This window comes from Paramisgurnus dabryanus, chromosome 18 (assembly GCF_030506205.2).
Source record: "Paramisgurnus dabryanus chromosome 18, PD_genome_1.1, whole genome shotgun sequence".
NCBI lineage: Eukaryota > Metazoa > Chordata > Actinopteri > Cypriniformes > Cobitidae > Paramisgurnus > Paramisgurnus dabryanus.
In genome coordinates, this window is record NC_133354.1 from 14,067,285 (window position 1) to 14,084,615 (window position 17,331).

Below are 17,331 nucleotides of genomic sequence, written 5' to 3' on the forward strand. Positions count from 1 at the left end.
ATGTTCTTTAAGACATGTAAATACTCGGGTATTTTGAGCACGCAAAAATCATTTAAGCGGCCTTACCCTGGGAATTCATTCTGTCTTGGGAATTACACCACCGCAAAGAGATCCACCACCACATTGGAGGAGGGTATAGTTTTTGTAACCGAGACGCCCATCATTCAAAATGCAAACCAATGAGAGCGAGAGAGTGAGCGCTGGAAACTGTACCTCTCTCTTTTTCTCTCTCTCTCTCTCTCTCTCTGTGAGGCGGCATGTCTCATGCACCCTGACCAACCAATCTGTTTGGAGCTTTACTGCTGTGGACTATCTTACCATTTAATGTTTATCACCGTAAACATATACGGTTCTTACGTGCGTTTGTACGCATTCTTCGCATTTCGTCCTTTGAGGTAGTTTGGTGTCCGTGGCTTCGTCTCGTTCAACCCTGACAGTTTAAGGACAACGCTCGTGGACAACGACAGCGTATGTTTACTTTCTAAACGTCAAGAATTGACTAAACAGAGAGAAATTCATTCACATGTTGGACAATATAAGGAACTTGACATATGGTGTTGCTAACACTAACTACAGTTACCGGTTTTAAACCGTGCTGTTCTGCGCTGACGGCTTTTGGCATGGAAAGTGAAAAACATTCAAGGACCTGAAATTTGTATACATTTTTTTTCTTCTTGTGGAAAACAACTATTTATCCTGCTGTTTCAAAGTAAAGAATGCGCTTGAAATGAGTGCTTTTTCAGACCGGACTATTGACAGACAGCGAACATATTAAGCTGCTTCTGTCTTAATGTTTCATCTGTCATAATTCAATGTTACTGAAAGACTTAGCATCGCGGCTGTATTGAACTGTCGTCACCTTTTGTTGAGAAGAAGCCTAACAAGTTGCTGTATAAAGAGAAAACATTAAACACGTGGGATATTTAACAAAAACACAAGGCACGAGCTCTGATCGTCGGATCGGTCACTGTTAACCACCAAAATTTTATTAAAAGGACCGCGACTGAAACTTTGAGAAATGCCGCAGGTGGAAATGTTTTATTTGGTGTTTGTCAGCCTGTGGATGTCTGTGTTGGGCCTGGATCCGGCGTCTAAGGTTGTAGCAGATCGCTATGCAGTCTACTGGAACCGAACAAATCCAAGGTGAGTAGTTGCGCAGTAACACGCGCTGATGCTTTCACTTGATCCGTCTCTGTCATTTAAAACCCCTTAGTACGACAAATTACATGAAGGTAGAATCTATTATACGCTAAAACTAGGCAAAGTATTGTGTATTTTCAACTGAACTGACTCTTTAACCCATCTGGGTTATTTGAATAAGTTTCATTGCTGTATCATCAGTCACAACAAACACGTAGCGCAAGCGCAAAACTTCAAGAAAATACATGGCGCGTGCACATGTCGTGTGAGACGAATACAACTAAAAGCGTTTTTTAAAGTCATATTACGCAAAATTAAGTGCTTTTGAATTAATCCCGAGCGCCGTTTCTCACAGTAATAATTTCTATATCTAATATAGATATTACTAGCCTATACAAAAAAATAATAATAATAACCAAAAGGACATATATAGGCTAAGAGTTTTATATAAGATGCTTTCTTGTAATGTACAAACACCACATGAAAAAATACTTTATTTCCACTACAGTAAACTAGTAAAATTCACCATAAATATATTAAAGTATTTATCTTACTGCAGTTGATCAATTTATCCACTATAGTTAATACTGTAGTATACTTAAGTGCAGTTATTACTACTAGGCTATAATATAGGCCTACTACAGTCTATACAATTAAACAAAATTAACCTTATTAAGACCTAAAAAAAAATATTTATCATAATTTTTTCATGTGGGTATATAACTGATGATGCAGAATTAAGGTATTGTATTTATTATTTATTTATTTGTTGTTTTGTGTATATATATATTTTTAATAGGTTTATTTTAGGCATAATTTATCAACGCTGGATTTCGTTCTTTCTTTCTTTCTTTATCTTTTTTTGAGTATGACTAGCTCTTAAAAATAGTCATTATCAGCTCTTAAGCAGCAGTTCGTCCTAGACATTGTCCTCTAGAAACATCATTAAGAGCTACAGTAAATGTCATGGTTCAGTGCTTAGTTTTAAAACTTTTACTTTGTACTTGAACTCTTTGAATATGATTTTACTCATCATCATTTTAAAGGACAAAAATTCTTTTGCCTGTTCCTGTTCATTTTGAGATATTTTTAAAACGTGTGACAAAAATGTCTTTGTAAAATCTTTAGTTTTAAGATAATATAACTTTCCTGGGCAAAAAGGAGTTAAAAAACACAATCAGGTTAAGGAGATCAAGAGTTGAATTCAGGGCTTTTTATAAAAAAAAAAGAACAGGTGCTGCTTAATACATATATTGCTTTACGGACTTTTCGTAGTTTTGAACACTGAACAAGTCAATATTTATCTCTTTAAATTTTATATTTTTTTATTAATTTGTTTAACAGCTTCATAACAATCCGCATTATTTATGGATTATTTAAAATCATGATTCGTATCTTCTCACAGAGCATCCTGAAAACGTATACTCTGATCTTAGCTGTAAGAGTTTTCCGAAAGCACTCCTATCCCAGCTCATCCTCATTCTCAGTTGTTCCTCTTCAGTTGCCATGGGGCTTTCTCTCTGCCCTGCACCCCAGCCCCATGCTGGGTTTACACAATGGGTCAAACCTAGAGAAGCATTTCAGGAGTGGCGGATGCCCAGTTGGGTGCGTGCTCATGATGAGAGACAAACGCATGCAGGGGTCACACGTTCAGTGATAACAGCACAACTCTGCGGTTAACCATCATCGGACAGTATTGAGCTCTACTAGTTAGGGTGAATCCGAGGGCGAGCCCTGTCTGTATAGCTTGACGGAGAGTGTGTGTTTGTTCATTTGTGAATATGTGTGTATGCGTGTTAGAGGCTCCCTGCTTAGGTTTTGTCGGGGCAGAATGAGGCCCCTCTAGCAAATAAATGAGTTTGTCCAAATGAGTATCTCTCATTCGCATTCATGCGCTCACCCAATGTCCTAATTCAGATTTCGCAGTGCTGTATAATGTTATAGCGCTCTCTGTTACCACTTTGGGGCCTTGAATCAAGCAATGTGTCAGTCATAACCCCAAAACTCATTTCCTTCCTTTGCACTTTTTCATTATAACATGTCAATGTTTTTACACATCGACCAAAACCTGTTAAATGGTGTTTTTCATACATAATGTAGTGTATCTCAGACAGTTAGTTATTAAGCATTTCACATAGTGTTAATATGATCAGCTTAGCATGTTAATTTAAATAGCTGCATCATCTTCTCTTAATATATTGCTTATTAACATGCCTAAATTACCAACATTAGAGACAGCTGTGCAAAAGTTCAACTCCAAGATTTCAACTTGCTATGTCGTAAAATATTAATGCCTTGGTGGCAGAAGGATTGCCTACATTAGGGCTTTAATAGAAGTTTTAAACAGCTTAATGGCATTTAGTGACAAATGTCTTTCTATAATAACGAGAAACACAATTGTTTATTCATTTTTTCCCTAATTGTGCCACGGAATTATCTCTTAATCCTTATTTTGCAAACGTTGGAGTTGCACTTCAGAGAAGCGATGAACATACTCTCAGTGACTGAGTATTTTCACATGAGTGACTACGGCGGAGTCTATAGAGATTCTTGAGAGGATTTAAGGGGGAACGGCTCCTTTAGTTTTTGGCTTGAGATTTCCAATGCACCTATTCATATGTAAGCCTCTGTCTTGCTCTGCGTATGGTGGTCTTACAAGCTTCAGTGGGTTTTGGGGCTTTTTTTAAATGCGGTCCACGCCGCTTGCAATTACAAATTCAATTCGAGTTGGCAGATTTCCTCTGAAGTTTCCCAGCTCAGTCTCAGATTAGCCATTTTGTGGTTTGCTACACGTTCGTTCTGAAGAATTACAGGATTGGCCTGAGATAAAGTTTATTGTTGCCTTCGCTACATAAATAACAAACATCTTCATTGGTCAATATTTTACTGGCGTTATTAAATAAAACCGTGTTTGCGTTGAAATGAAACCTGTTTATTTGTTGTTGATAGGTAGGATCAGCCAGGAATCAGTATTGAATTCCTACAGTAATCTCCTTTCTGTTTGTGTATGTGGTTCCATGGAAGCTGATACTGCTGTCCATCAAAGAGTTCTGTCGAACGGTCCTAACAGCTGGGGGAAAGGATTTCAGCATTCTGACCGAGTCAGCCCAGGGTCCGGTTTTAATCACTGATAATGCTTCTCAAATCTCCCAATAACAGATGTGGCACTTTTCCCAACAGTTTTTAAAGCTTTCTCCGTCAGGTGGTGTTGTGAATTCTAAGTGAGGCCTCTTTTAGATGCGAAATGTTTTTGCTTGATACATTTCACAGTTAAATGATTTCTCCATTGTCTTTCTCTTCCCATCTCTTCACTACTGAAATAGGAAATGTCATGGATCTTCTCTAAAGCCTTCTCTTTTTCACCTCTCAGCTCCAGCTTGGGAGCGCCGGGCAATACGACCTCAAATGGTTTCCTTTTTGTGCCGGCTCAGTTTTAATCCCCACTTTAAAAACAAAGCCCATGGTTTGCGGTTTGTGGCCAGTTGATATTGTGATAGCTGTTCACTGGCATTGTGTGGGGTTTTAGTTTGTATTGTTCGGTCTGTTTACCCTCCTTCTCCCTTGCTGGCACTCTGGCCTCCTAATGCTGGGTCCTGCGAGGATTTTTAATGTCTGGAAAAAAAATCATGTCCAAATATTGACTGGTTTGAGGACCTCGATCTTCCCCCATCCTGTACCCAGCCCCATTTGAAAGGGTGGCATTGTTTCTCTCTTAGTGGACCTTTGCCAGAGTTTGAAGTATTTAGGCTCCTACACACAGGAAGAACATACAGCGGGGCTTGTATAAGGAAATACGGACCGCATGAAAGAGAGGCAAGATGTAGGAATGGTTGTAAGACGGTTCTGAATAAAGAACAGAATAAGTTACAGATGAGTCTCCACAGGGTTCTCGGTTCGAACCCCAAAATCATACCCCATCCTGATTAACCCTTCAGGGCTGTGTGCTCTCAAAAGACCTGGGGCATCAGAAGAATTGACCCAGCAGTGAGAAAGTTTTCCTGCGGGGTAACTACAGCGTCCCGCTGTTTGATGAGCACACCAAGGGGTGCCCGACCAGCTACTAACTTCAACTCCACCGCTATGCTAATAAATTGTCATAACTGTGTCTCGCAGTTGAGGTGGATTCTGGGAGATCCTCTTGTTTTAAATAAAAATAAAACATTCCTCTTCATTTCACAAATTCACGCTCGAGTCATCACAGCTGCGCTCATCCTCTGAACTTTTAGCTGATAACTGATGCGTTTCAGGTCCCTGTGTTTGCTGGAGGTAAGCTCCTCAAACTCTGTGTGCTTTTTAACCACGAGTGGTGAAATGTCTCTTTGAAGGCCCTGCTGAAGGTCTTAACAGAAAGGCACTAAAGGGCTTAGGAGGTCATCGGTCCATTGTGTAAAGATACAAAACACTTCCTCTGAACCCCTTCACCCATCTGTGTTTCCCTCGGAGAGCCACGACCTCAACAACCATTCATATTAATCAGCTTCAGCCCTTAATGACCTGATAAAGCTCCTGAAAGGACCCTAAAGTTTGCTAAGCCCCCTCGATAAGAATTGGAGGAAAATGTAGCATGCGGTAATGACTACTTTTCGCATTCTTTCGCAGGGAGAGCGCAGAGCGCTTTGCTCTTTGTACCCTTCATTACGGCACATTTAATCGCAATGAGAAATAATGAAGGAAGCATTTGTTCGACAGACTAAGCTAATAAAAATGGACTGACTTGGAAAGAGTTCGAATAGAAAGAAAACAAAAAAGGAACAAGAAATGGAAGAAAGAGAGAGTTGGAGAGAAAAACTGGTCTCAGATTTGAACTTGGTCAGTGACCTTTTAAACAGCTGCAGAATAAAAAAAACATATTTTTTTAACCAACAAAAACATTTTATTTTTTTGTTATATGTTAAGACCTTACAATGATATTTTTGGAAATACCTTGCATATTTGAAGGACAGATTTTTTTGTATTTTATATTATGCATTACTGTGAACACTTTACAATTGTTGTTGTTCTCTAACAAAGCCATCAGGGACGGTTAACGTAATACTGTTGAGGAAACATACAAAATGATGTTTTCAATTTACCAAACATTTTCTGAACAAAATAAAAGGGCAAAATTAAACCTTGAGGAATAATGCGATAAAGTATTTTATAGAGTTCATTCCCAGTAAACCGTATAGTCAATTAAAGCAGATCTGCTTTAATTAGTCTGTTAAGTGTTTAGTAATTCCCAGTGATTTAACCTTGATAATGTTTTCATTAGTTCATGAATGTCATACATTTATCAACTCTTCTTTGTATTATTTTTTTCTTTCAAGAAACTAACACAAAGGAAGAAAGAAAAAACTAGTTTCAGTCTATACGAATATAAAACAGGTGGAAATTTAGATGTTCTTTTCGTGTAGCTGGTTTGATGAACAGTTTACTGAGTTTACTGTAGATTATCAGTCTGTGGTAAGTGCTAGAGCATTTCCTTGTAACAAATTTAAGTCTGAGCACTGGGACCCATCAAATATTAAAGGCTGTTTGCGATCTCAGAGTCAAGTCCAGCCAACAAAACCTTCACACGCAATGTGAAGAAAATGAGGTCAGTGTGACCATCATTGGAATCCAGAGGTCAGCGTTTAGCAATAGTGTAGGTCAACGCATCTTTTAGTGGATAAATATTTAGCTTTTTTAATTTCAGATTTGTCAAGTTCACAGCAAACAATAGTGTTTTTAACAAATAAAATGTTTGTACAAGTAGATATAGTCTGTGTAATAGACCGTCGAAGTATGCACGCGGCCATTTTCAAACCTGCTTCCATTTTGTGTTTCGAACGGAACAGCTGTGGATTGGGGAGTAGGCTTGCCTCTTTTGTAATCTTTTTCCGGCACTTCAAAAGGTTTTAACTACTTTCCCTGCTCGCTGTGTTTAATTTATATCTTGCTCTCGATCAATGCGACAAGAAATAGCGGAATTCCATCTTGAATTAACCGCTTATTGATTCCTAGCAGTGTCGCTCTGGCATCTCGATCCCTCTTATTCCAAGCAAATGAACAAATCCTAAAACTTTTTAAAAATACTGAACACAAAAGAGTCCTGCGTTTACTGACTGGCCCTGTGCCACAGATCTAATAAACCACATTTGAGATACGGTAGTGCTACCGTGCCACCCTGTTTATGTACTCGTGCTCTGGAGCCCAGGCCCTAGTATCATTGGTAGGGGGAACATGCTAGCAGACGGAGGAATCACGAAGGCTTTCACTTCTCTTTTATGTATCTGCTGCGGCCGGGCCTCAGTTATTCTTGTGCATAATTGATGGAAAAGTTAGAATAGCAGAAGTAATGCGATGAGAGGGTGCAGTGAAGCGGCAAGGCCGACAAGCGCAGCGCTGGCAGCCGGGAGCGGGATCGCGTGCGTGGGGCAGCAAACATTGCAGGGGATGAGAGGGCATCTGAAGTAACAGGTCATCACGGAGAAGCAGGACAAAGTGTCAGCCCGTATAGTCAATCAAGCACTTTTTATTCTGAGAGCGACCTTCTGGCAAACAAATGTAGGCGCACAAAAAAATTGATGGGAGATGTTTGTCCGAGACCTTATTTTTGCCCTGATAAATGAGATCCAAAAAGCATTCTGTCTTCTTGTTCTGGCTTGAGAAATGACATATAATCATATGCATACGGGTGTGTACTGTTGTCTCGAATGCTTTGAACTCAGTGTAATTCAGTGATGGTGCAGGCAGGGCGATTGCTCCGCTGACAAGCGTTGTGTCACACCTTGAGTAGATACTACAAAGAGGTGCTAATGGGCGAACAGCCCTACTTTTGTTTAATAGACAATGAGCTCCTAACCAGTATCATCAAAGCACCTCGGTTGACCATATAGAGAGTCTGCAGGAAATTAAGGTATTTTCCCCTTAGGCTTACCCTGAATCATTGACTATACTGTGAGCATTAACTGAAACTAATTTTTATTGGTCCTTACAATTTGATGACACGAGGAACTGTTGTAAAGCAAAACATTGAAACTAGGACAGGTGGAAACTGGAAGTTCGGGAATTCTCGCATGTTCATAGCCTGAATAAGAAATTTTAGGTGTGTGTTTCAGCTCGAGGGGTATAATGTAATATATCTCAGGTGTAAGAATGTGGTGAGCAAAGAAAAGGGAAAAAAATAAATGGCTTTGTCAGATTTGCTGCCTTTTTGGTTTGACAGTAAGTAGCATGAAGGCAAATTATTTTACATTTGATTAAAACATAAGTAAATGCACAGATAAATCTTTCTTTGTAGCATTAGAATATGAGATTTTATTGATTTAGTGCTGCTGTTGATTTTATTACGCATTTCAGTAGCTTTTGACGATTGACGATTTTAATCAAACTTTAAATATTAGCTATAATAAATATTTATGAATGTGATTAATATGTGTGGTTATTGTCACAGCAAGTTGACTTTTAATATAATTTAATACTGCGGCAAAATTGTTCAAACATTATTTTTTTGTCATAATAATAATAATAATATTTTCCCAAAAAAGCAATAAGATGAAAACCTAATCGACCACGGTCGTTGATCCAATATATTAATAACCGTGCATGCACAGTCTTCGTTAGAAACGTATCCAGAATCGATACTTTTTTAAGGGAAATTTTGTGCAACCACAACACATCAAAAGAAATATGATCCCATTGTAAGTGAAAGGAAACCATCTGTCTTGGACATAAATATTATTGCGATGCCATAAAGGCTTCCGATGGAAACATAAGCACTGAATGTGCTCAGGAAACAAATAAAGCATTTTTATGGCTGTACCTGCAGCCTTGTGGGCATCTCTGCTCCACTGAAAACACAATGAAAATCCCACAAAATCATCACCTTATGTTCCCAAACTCCGACTCTGTTATTTGCAACAATTTAACCATTTTCATTTAAATTATTACATGTGTAACTCTAAATGTACTTAATAAATATATTTTTTATGTTCTATAGAATTTATATGATTAATGATGAATTTGTAAAATTAAAATATGATTTTTAAAAGAAGAGATTCATTTTCGTTTTTTTTTTTTTATAATTTTAATCTAGTCTAAGTCTAAATTTGTATAAAATGAGAAAATATTATTTAAAAGTTAAAATAAAATTTTTTTGTAATAGTGACTTAAAGTTTCATTTTCACAAAGACATCCTGATGTGCATTTCCGTTTCTATTATACCAGAGTGATAGCATCATAAAAATTTTTGTCCTTAGTTTTAAAAATGAAAATCCATATTTAAAGGTGATGGAGAGAGTTGTTTTGCATTGTCTGGTTCATGTCTATTCTGACGACTGACCAGATGAGAATTTGATGTAAAGAGCAAGATCTCAGCATCCTGTGACTATTGGTGTGGATGTGATGTGGTTGGATGTGGGAGTTTAGTTGGTCAGGTCTAGACACGCAATGCACATGGGATCTTCAAGTGCTATTGCTATTGTCAGCCACAGACTTTCCATGCAGCTTGCATCAGAAAAAATCTTAAATTCCAATATATCAAAAAATGCTTTCCTGTTTTATTACCCATAAGCATTTACACATTCTTTTCCATTATGTATATAAACAATATTATTATATAAATAATTAAAAAAGAGGTCAGGGTCACACTTTATTTTTTGCTATTCTGATTCTTTATCTGTTTTATTGTGCATTTTACCGTAATTTTACGTTTTACTATGTAATACGTCTGTACACTTAATAAAAGTAGGGCATGGAAGGGAGCAATCGAGGGGATTGGTTACCAGAACCCACCAATTGAAACAGCGAGTGGCTCTGCAGATCTGTGGAAACCAATACAATTTTGACAGTATGAATAATATCTTCAGGCAGATATAGTATAGTAGATTGGCATGGCTTGTATGCAGAACATATTCAATCTTATCAGCATCAACATCACTTAAGGTTGATTTGCATTGTGATTTACTTTGGGTTCACTTAAAGATCGATCAATCCAGACTTAAAAGCATGCCAGTGTAAATCATAGATAGGAGGAGGAAACAGAGCCGCTGCCGTTGAATTTACAACATTTAATTGTTGGTCTGGCGCTAGTCCGTGCCAGTGGAGAGTGATTCATAATCTCTTCATATAATTTAAACACATTAAGGGACACACACTTCCCTGATGTCATCTCACTATGAGATATCCTGTTTGAAAGTAAGGTTACAAAATGCAAGAGCCCTACTTAGCCACGCCCCCTTACCCCCCCGAACTTTCTCTGTCGCCGTTTGTCTGCTGCGTCCCCTGACTCTGTCTTAAGGGCTGATATTAGATATGCCCGGGTATGAAATGGCTTACGATAGACTGTATCCCTGGCTCAACCAAGTTCTCATCCCCTTTTTTGTTGCCCGCCTTAACTCTGATGTCATTTCCATTCCCTCTGGCGACCCTGTCGAACTGATAATATCTTTTGTCGGCAAGTCCCATGTAGTACTAATCCCTGTATGCATACCAGACTTGCTGTTGCTCTTTGAAACCAAGGAATATGTGTTATACGGGCATTATAGTGCAAGCACGCCGCCTCTCAATTTTAGCCTCCTCACTGGGGGATTGAAAGCCCGTCTTATGCCTTATAATGACTTTGTGTTTTCTCTGGTCTATGTTTGATTATTTTGCCTATCTCTCAGCTCCCTGCCTAGGTAGGAATATCGCACGGTGGCTATTGAATTCGCCATATGGAGCCGGTGCGGTGGAGACTATTGAGCAAATCACTGAGTCCAGATGCTGTAAAGATGATTTTGTAGCACTGTGCGATTTTAATGTGAATATCTGTGTGGAATGAAGACGTGCCGTTTAGGTTGGCCAGCCGTACCAGGTCCCGTTGTAGCCGTGCTTATCTGTGCTGGTACATCCTGCCACATTTACACCCTTTTAAATCTGTTCTCAGTTATTTTGTGTAACATCCTGGTCGCAAGCTTTTACGGTGGTGGGGCAAGCTTTATTTAATGATGTCGAAACGTGATAAATTATAAAGTACAAAGCGGTTATCGCATTGCATTGAAATGGGAATATTACATTGGTTGACTCACATGTTGGGTTGTTTACAGCCCATTGTGTAACGGTTCGGAGTTACGTCCAGTTACGCCAGAATTACATTTGTTTGAGCTGGTGTGTGGGAGTCCAGTGGGTTTGATTGTTTCTGGCTTTTTTCAAGCCAAGACAATGATAATGATCATTGTGAAGCAAAGAAAAAGGTTTATACTGACCTCACGGCACGTAGCCATGTCAAAGCCAGGGGTTTATAGAGAAAGGTCACAGTCATAGCGCTGTGCACATTTCCCATCTCCTCTGAGTTCAAGCCATTAACACCTACAGCCAATAGGGTTCCAGGCCCAGCTAATCGCCTCCCTGCACTCAGATGTTTATGATGCATTTAGACTGTTTTATCTCTCAGACGCAGTGTTTGAAAAGACTGCAGTCGGCCAAGTGTAATCACTCAGGTCATTTCACTGACTCGCATGCTTAAAAAGTAGGTCCAGCTGTACAGATGAAAGTCACCTCAGACATCTTACGCTTTCTGTTCTCATGCATCTGCAAAATTATTAGCTGCGGAAAGGTCAGAGAAGACCAGTTTAACTTTGCCAAATTTGGAGAGGACATATCGAGAACCATTTAATATAAGCGTTTGTGGTGTATGTGCCTGTGTGAAGTATTTTAGGTCATTGTTTAGCTCTGTGGGATAGTGGCTGCACTCAAATAACCATCAGTGGCATAAGATGTGCTGTGTCAAGATGAATAAGCGGGGCGATTAAATCTTTCGACCAAAATACCACAATTACTTTAGTTAATGTTAGTCTTGTAAAATCATAATATATTTTGAGTATCTAATCTTGTTTAGAGAGTATGAGGCTTAATGAATCTTTAATTTTTTATTGCTAGTAAATGTAAGTTTATAGCCAATCACAAAAGTAATGGTATTTTTGCCGAAACTAATGCTTACTTTTCTAATGTATTTTAACAATGAAACTTAAAGGGGCCATGACACAAGACTTTTTTAAGATGTCAAATATGTGAAGTTTAAGCTCAAAATATCATATAAATAATTTATTATAGCATGTTAAAATTGCCACTTTGTAGGCGTGTTCAAAAATGTGCTGTTTTGGGTGTGTCCTTTAAAATGCAAATGAGCGGATGAAGTGCAAACACTGATCACAATGATGGTGGTTTGTTGCAATTGAAACTGTGATTTATTTTCTTTCTTTCTCTTTCTCTCTGCACTAAATGGCAGTGCTGTGATTGGATAGTGCAGATTAACTCTTTCACCGCCAGCGTTTTTAAAAAAAGTTGCCAGCCAGCGCCAGCATTTTTCATGATTTTCACCAAAGTTTAATGCCTTCCAGAAAATGTTCTTCTTTAAATATATAAACATACAATATACCAAATGAAAGAACAGACCCTCTGCTTTCAAACAAAAAAAACGTTTCATCCTACCTTTAGTGGTTCTTTTGCAATCAGCTTTTGAATATGGGTAGGTTTTTGCAAAAACACCATATTTTGAGCAAAAAGCAGAGACAATTCCATTTTTGTGACGGACTTTTCATAGAGATCCCATTCAGAGCGATCTTTAAAACAGACACGGACATGCAGCAGCTTGCCATAGGGCAATACTTCCGGTTTTAAAAAGTTGCGGAATGGTGGATAATAGCGGTATTGCGGAAAGACGGAAAATCTTGTCATTGGTGGGGAAGCGTTTTCTCTTAATTGACGAGATATCTCGTCAATGGCGGGGAAAGAGTTAAGGGGCGGTATTATTATAATAAGAGCTCCTTATGACATCATAAGGAGAGCCACATTTCAACAACCTATTTTTTCATACATCGAAAAACATCGAAAAAGACAGATTTTTATGCCATGGCCCCTTTAAATAAATAAATCAAGAAGGAATAACGGTTTAATCCAAAGCGATTTACAAATGAGAGAGCATTTAACAAGGTCAATAAAAAAATATAATAATATAATCCAGGAGATAAACTAAAAAAGCTGCTGGGTAATTTTCAACTCGCATTGGGTCAAAAAGGGATAAACACAGCCCGTTGAGTTATAATTTAAAATATGCCGGGTTGTTTAACCCAATTGTTGGGTCAAATATAAACATTTTCTGGGTTAATTTAACCCAATGGCTGTTTTTTTTTTTGACCCAATGCTGGGTTAAAAATAACACCATTTAAAATATGTGTTAATATTTCAAATGAGTCTGCTGCTTTTATTCATTTTGAAGCAGAAGTCTATTTATTATAATATTTCGTGTTTTTCCATTTAATGTTGGAAAACTGCGTGTACTCAATTTATTCCAAATATTCCCAGTGTTTCAGAATGCGTATTATTCTTCACATTATTCAGATTATTCAGATGTTCGTCGTTGGGTGTAGGAATATTTTGCATAGAAATAAATTGTGCCTTTTTACGAAGTGTACGTGCCAGGGTGGAGAAATGGTACCTGGAAATCTTTTCCACAAGATTAATGGGACTGAAGCACATCAAGTTCAAGCCAATGACGTGAGTCATCTTTGATTCCGAATCAAATGTGTAATCACGTCGAAAACCACCGAGCCATTGCTCAAAACAAACAAGTGGAAATGGACTACAGCACAGAGAGCGGGGCCGAGCTGAAGGAGGCAGTGATCAACAGAAGGTTTCCCAGAATTCTTCAATTAAGCAGCCTAGAAACAGATGATATAATTACACAGAGGAGCCCACTTTCTTTCAGGTGCTAATTGAATCGGTGGCTTTGCCAAAAAAGACTCCCTTTCTAGCGGAGTGAGAGAAACTGCTCGGGCACATTCCTGTGTTAAACCCATGGGTGTTTTTACAGGGCGTGAAGACGGCGTTTTCAAAGAAAATATGTGAATGCTTTGGTATCTGTGCTGGTATGTGCTGTCCCAGGACTCGTCAGATGAGCAACCTGTGATCACAAACATTATACCTATAAATAGCAATTTAGAAAATTAGATTTGATTAAATAGATGATTATCTTAAATTGTAATGAACTGTAAACCTAGATATGTTATAATACTAAACGTTTATAGCTAACATAATACAGTTTCTCATTTGTATTCTATTGCACTGTTTATTTAGTTATTTATTTTATATAATTGGACAAAAACAATAGTGCATGCAAGCATAAGCCAACAGATGCTCAACTCAAACCAGAATCTTTAATCTTATTTATTATCCACACTGGGTTAGGGAGTGTGAAACATTTACAGTTTATTTTTACTAATTTTCTATGATGAAGAAAAAAAGAAAAAACACTCTTGGCTGGGCAACAAAAAATCTGTACAGCTTATTTTAATTACAAACCTGCTTCCTGATTGAACCGAAATGATGCATCATCTGTCAGTCATTCAGTAGAAACAATAGACATTCAAGTTTTACTGCAGTTTTTCCTGTACCTGTACATGTCGTTATTGCTGCAAGCAAATTACACACACACAAAAAAGAAAATAAACAGGAACAGTTTTGCTCAGTCACGGATTCAGTTTCAGCTAAAATTGTGAAACCAGTGCACTAAAGCTTGATGCCATAACAATGCATATACTGTAGTTAAAAGAATGTTGTTGTTGCTTTAAGATATAATCTGCAACGTTGCAAAGCAAATAGTTTATTTATGCTTGAATTGTTTATCCTAAATAGTTTATTTATCCTGAACTTACAGATATAATAAATGGGTGTGAATGTTTCTTTTCAAACTAAATTATGCTTAGCCGTCTCCACAGGCCATGTTCTGCCTGCAGACCGAGTGTTTGACACCTCCGCCCCAGAGAGATTTGGTTCATTGACTGAAACCATAATCACGCCTGCTTTGTTTAGCTCCAAACCGAAGATTGTTTCTCCCTAAATTCTGTTTGGTTATGTTCGAGCGCTTTCTTTTCCTATTGAAATAGATGGTGTGTGGAAGTAGATGAAAGAATCATTAAACTAAATCTTTGTAAATGAGAAGAGACTGCAACGGGTTGGTTCTTGCCGAGCAGGGCAAGGTGTCCGTCGACACCTCTCATTGGCACGAGCGGGAGGTTTCAGGACTCGTACATGACTCACAGAGTCTATTGTTTGTTTTCTATCCTCTATGATGTCATACGAAACAAATTTGAGATCTGATGGATGTCAGCGCCCGAGTTGTCCATTAGTTGTGTAAATAAATTCATAGCGCTGCGTTTGCGTTGTCTGATGGGCACAAATAAACATGGATGTGAGTTAAAGAGATTGGAATCTCAGGGCAGAACAGCAACTTTGCCCCTTTTGTTTGTGTTTGTGTGTCTCTCCCCGCTGAGCAGGCAGCGCGGGCCGTTTCTCACAGACGGAGGAAACTACACACCGGGAGTGTGACTATCAACACCATCACAGGGACTTTTCCACTCTTCCTGGTGTGTTTCTTCTCGCCCTATCCCTTGATGGGGCCACCGTGAATCAAACGCCACATGAAAGCTGAGTCGAAGGTTATCTGGCGGTGTAGACATGTGATAGTTTGCAGCCTCTCTTTTAAAGCTGCCTTGATGAAATTTACCTTCAGCGTGTTCAACAAATCATTCTGTCTTATCTATTTGTTCAGGTTATCTATAGTACTAAAACATAGTTTGGGCTGAAAAGATTATTCACGTAGGAATTGGAAACTTAAACTTCATATGGAAATATAAAGATATGTGTGTTTTTTTTTACATATCTTCATGTCATTCCTGACATTTTGTCTTTCATTTGAAAACATTAGACCGAGGCTTTAAAGCATCAAACGGATGAATAAAGCAGCACATTGGTTCATACGACTTGAAGGACATGAATTGGACAAATCTTTAAAAGGATTAGTCAATTTCTTTAAAAAAATCCAGATAATTTACTTACCACCATGTCATCCAAAATGTTGATGTCTTTCTTTGTTCATTCGAGAAGAAATTATGTTTTTTGAGGAAAACATTCCAGTATTTCTCTCATTTTAATGGACTTTAATGGACCCCAACACTAAACAGTTTTAATGCAGCTTAAAATTGCAGTTCAAAGGACTCTAAATGATATCAAATGAGGCATAAGGGTCTTATCTAGAGAAACGATTGTCATTTTTGGCAATAAAAATAAAAATATGCACTTTTAAACCACAACTTCTTGTCTTCCTCCAGTCCTGTGATGCGTCAGCGCGACCTCACGTAATTGCTTAATAACGTCAAACGTGTTACATATATGAAACGCACATTTGCAGACCATTTTAAACGATAAACTGACACAAAGACATTAATTAGTATCATTCAACATTCAACAAATTTGGAACGGTCCTCTTTCTCCACACTTGTAAACACTGGGGCGTAGTTTCGCATACGTCATCTGTGACCTCTTGACGTGATGACGTTTCACGTAAGGTCGCGCTGGCTCATCACAAAGCCGGAGGAAAAAGAGAAGTTGTGGTTTAAAAGTGCATATTTTTTTTATTTTTCTTGCCAAAAATGACAATCGTTTCGCTAAATAAGACCCTTATGCCTCGTTTGGATCATTTAGAGTCCTTTGAAACTCTGCATTAAAACTGTTTAAGTGTTGGGGTCTATTAAAGTCCATTAAAATTAGAAAAATCCTGGAATGTTTTCCTCAAAAAACATAATTTCTTCTCGACTGAACAAAGAAAGACATAAACATTTTGGATGACATGGTGGTGAGTAATTTATCTGGATTTTTTTTTTTATTTACTAATCCTTTAAAGATACCCATTGTGCACAAAAAACGAGTTTGTGTGTGTTTATGCTATCACAAACGCTTAACTAATTATTTGTGCCTAGAAAGGCCATTGTTGGTGATTTCCTGTACAGACAAAAAGTGGGTGGCATGGGAGTGTCCCAAGTTCACCCAGTGTGACCACGACAAGTTGTTCTTTTGTCGCTGCAATTTACCCACAAGGCCTCTATCAACACAATGACCATACTGACCCCGTACAGACCCCCGATAAACACAAGAAGCTTTCTTGCATAGCACAGTCCCCTCACCAAGACATTTATCTCTGATCAGAACCAGACCTTCACCATCATAGCTATGACGACAGAAGATATTTCCCCCGTCAATCTGCAGAGTTTTTCGGGGAATTAGAGTGGTTAACAGGCTCTGGTCTGCTGGCTTTGGGTTGATTAAGCTATGCAGTTTTGGTCGTAGGATTTTCAGGCTGGCTTTAGTTGTGGCTACAGGCATGTCTGCTGGATGTGCACGTAACGGCGATGATTA

At 38.3% G+C, this 17,331-nt stretch overlaps 1 protein-coding gene across 1 annotated transcript in view; it reads left to right on the forward strand.

The window, feature by feature from the left end:
- Positions 1 to 225: 225 nt before the first annotated feature.
- Positions 226 to 17,331, forward strand: part of efna5a (ephrin-A5a) — a 54,472-nt gene continuing 37,366 nt past the window's right edge. Inside the window, exon 1 of the mRNA XM_065286785.1 lies at positions 226 to 1,143. Within this exon, the coding sequence (XP_065142857.1) occupies positions 1,019 to 1,143 (125 nt within the window). The 5' untranslated portion in view covers positions 226 to 1,018. The remainder of the gene's footprint in view (positions 1,144 to 17,331) is intronic.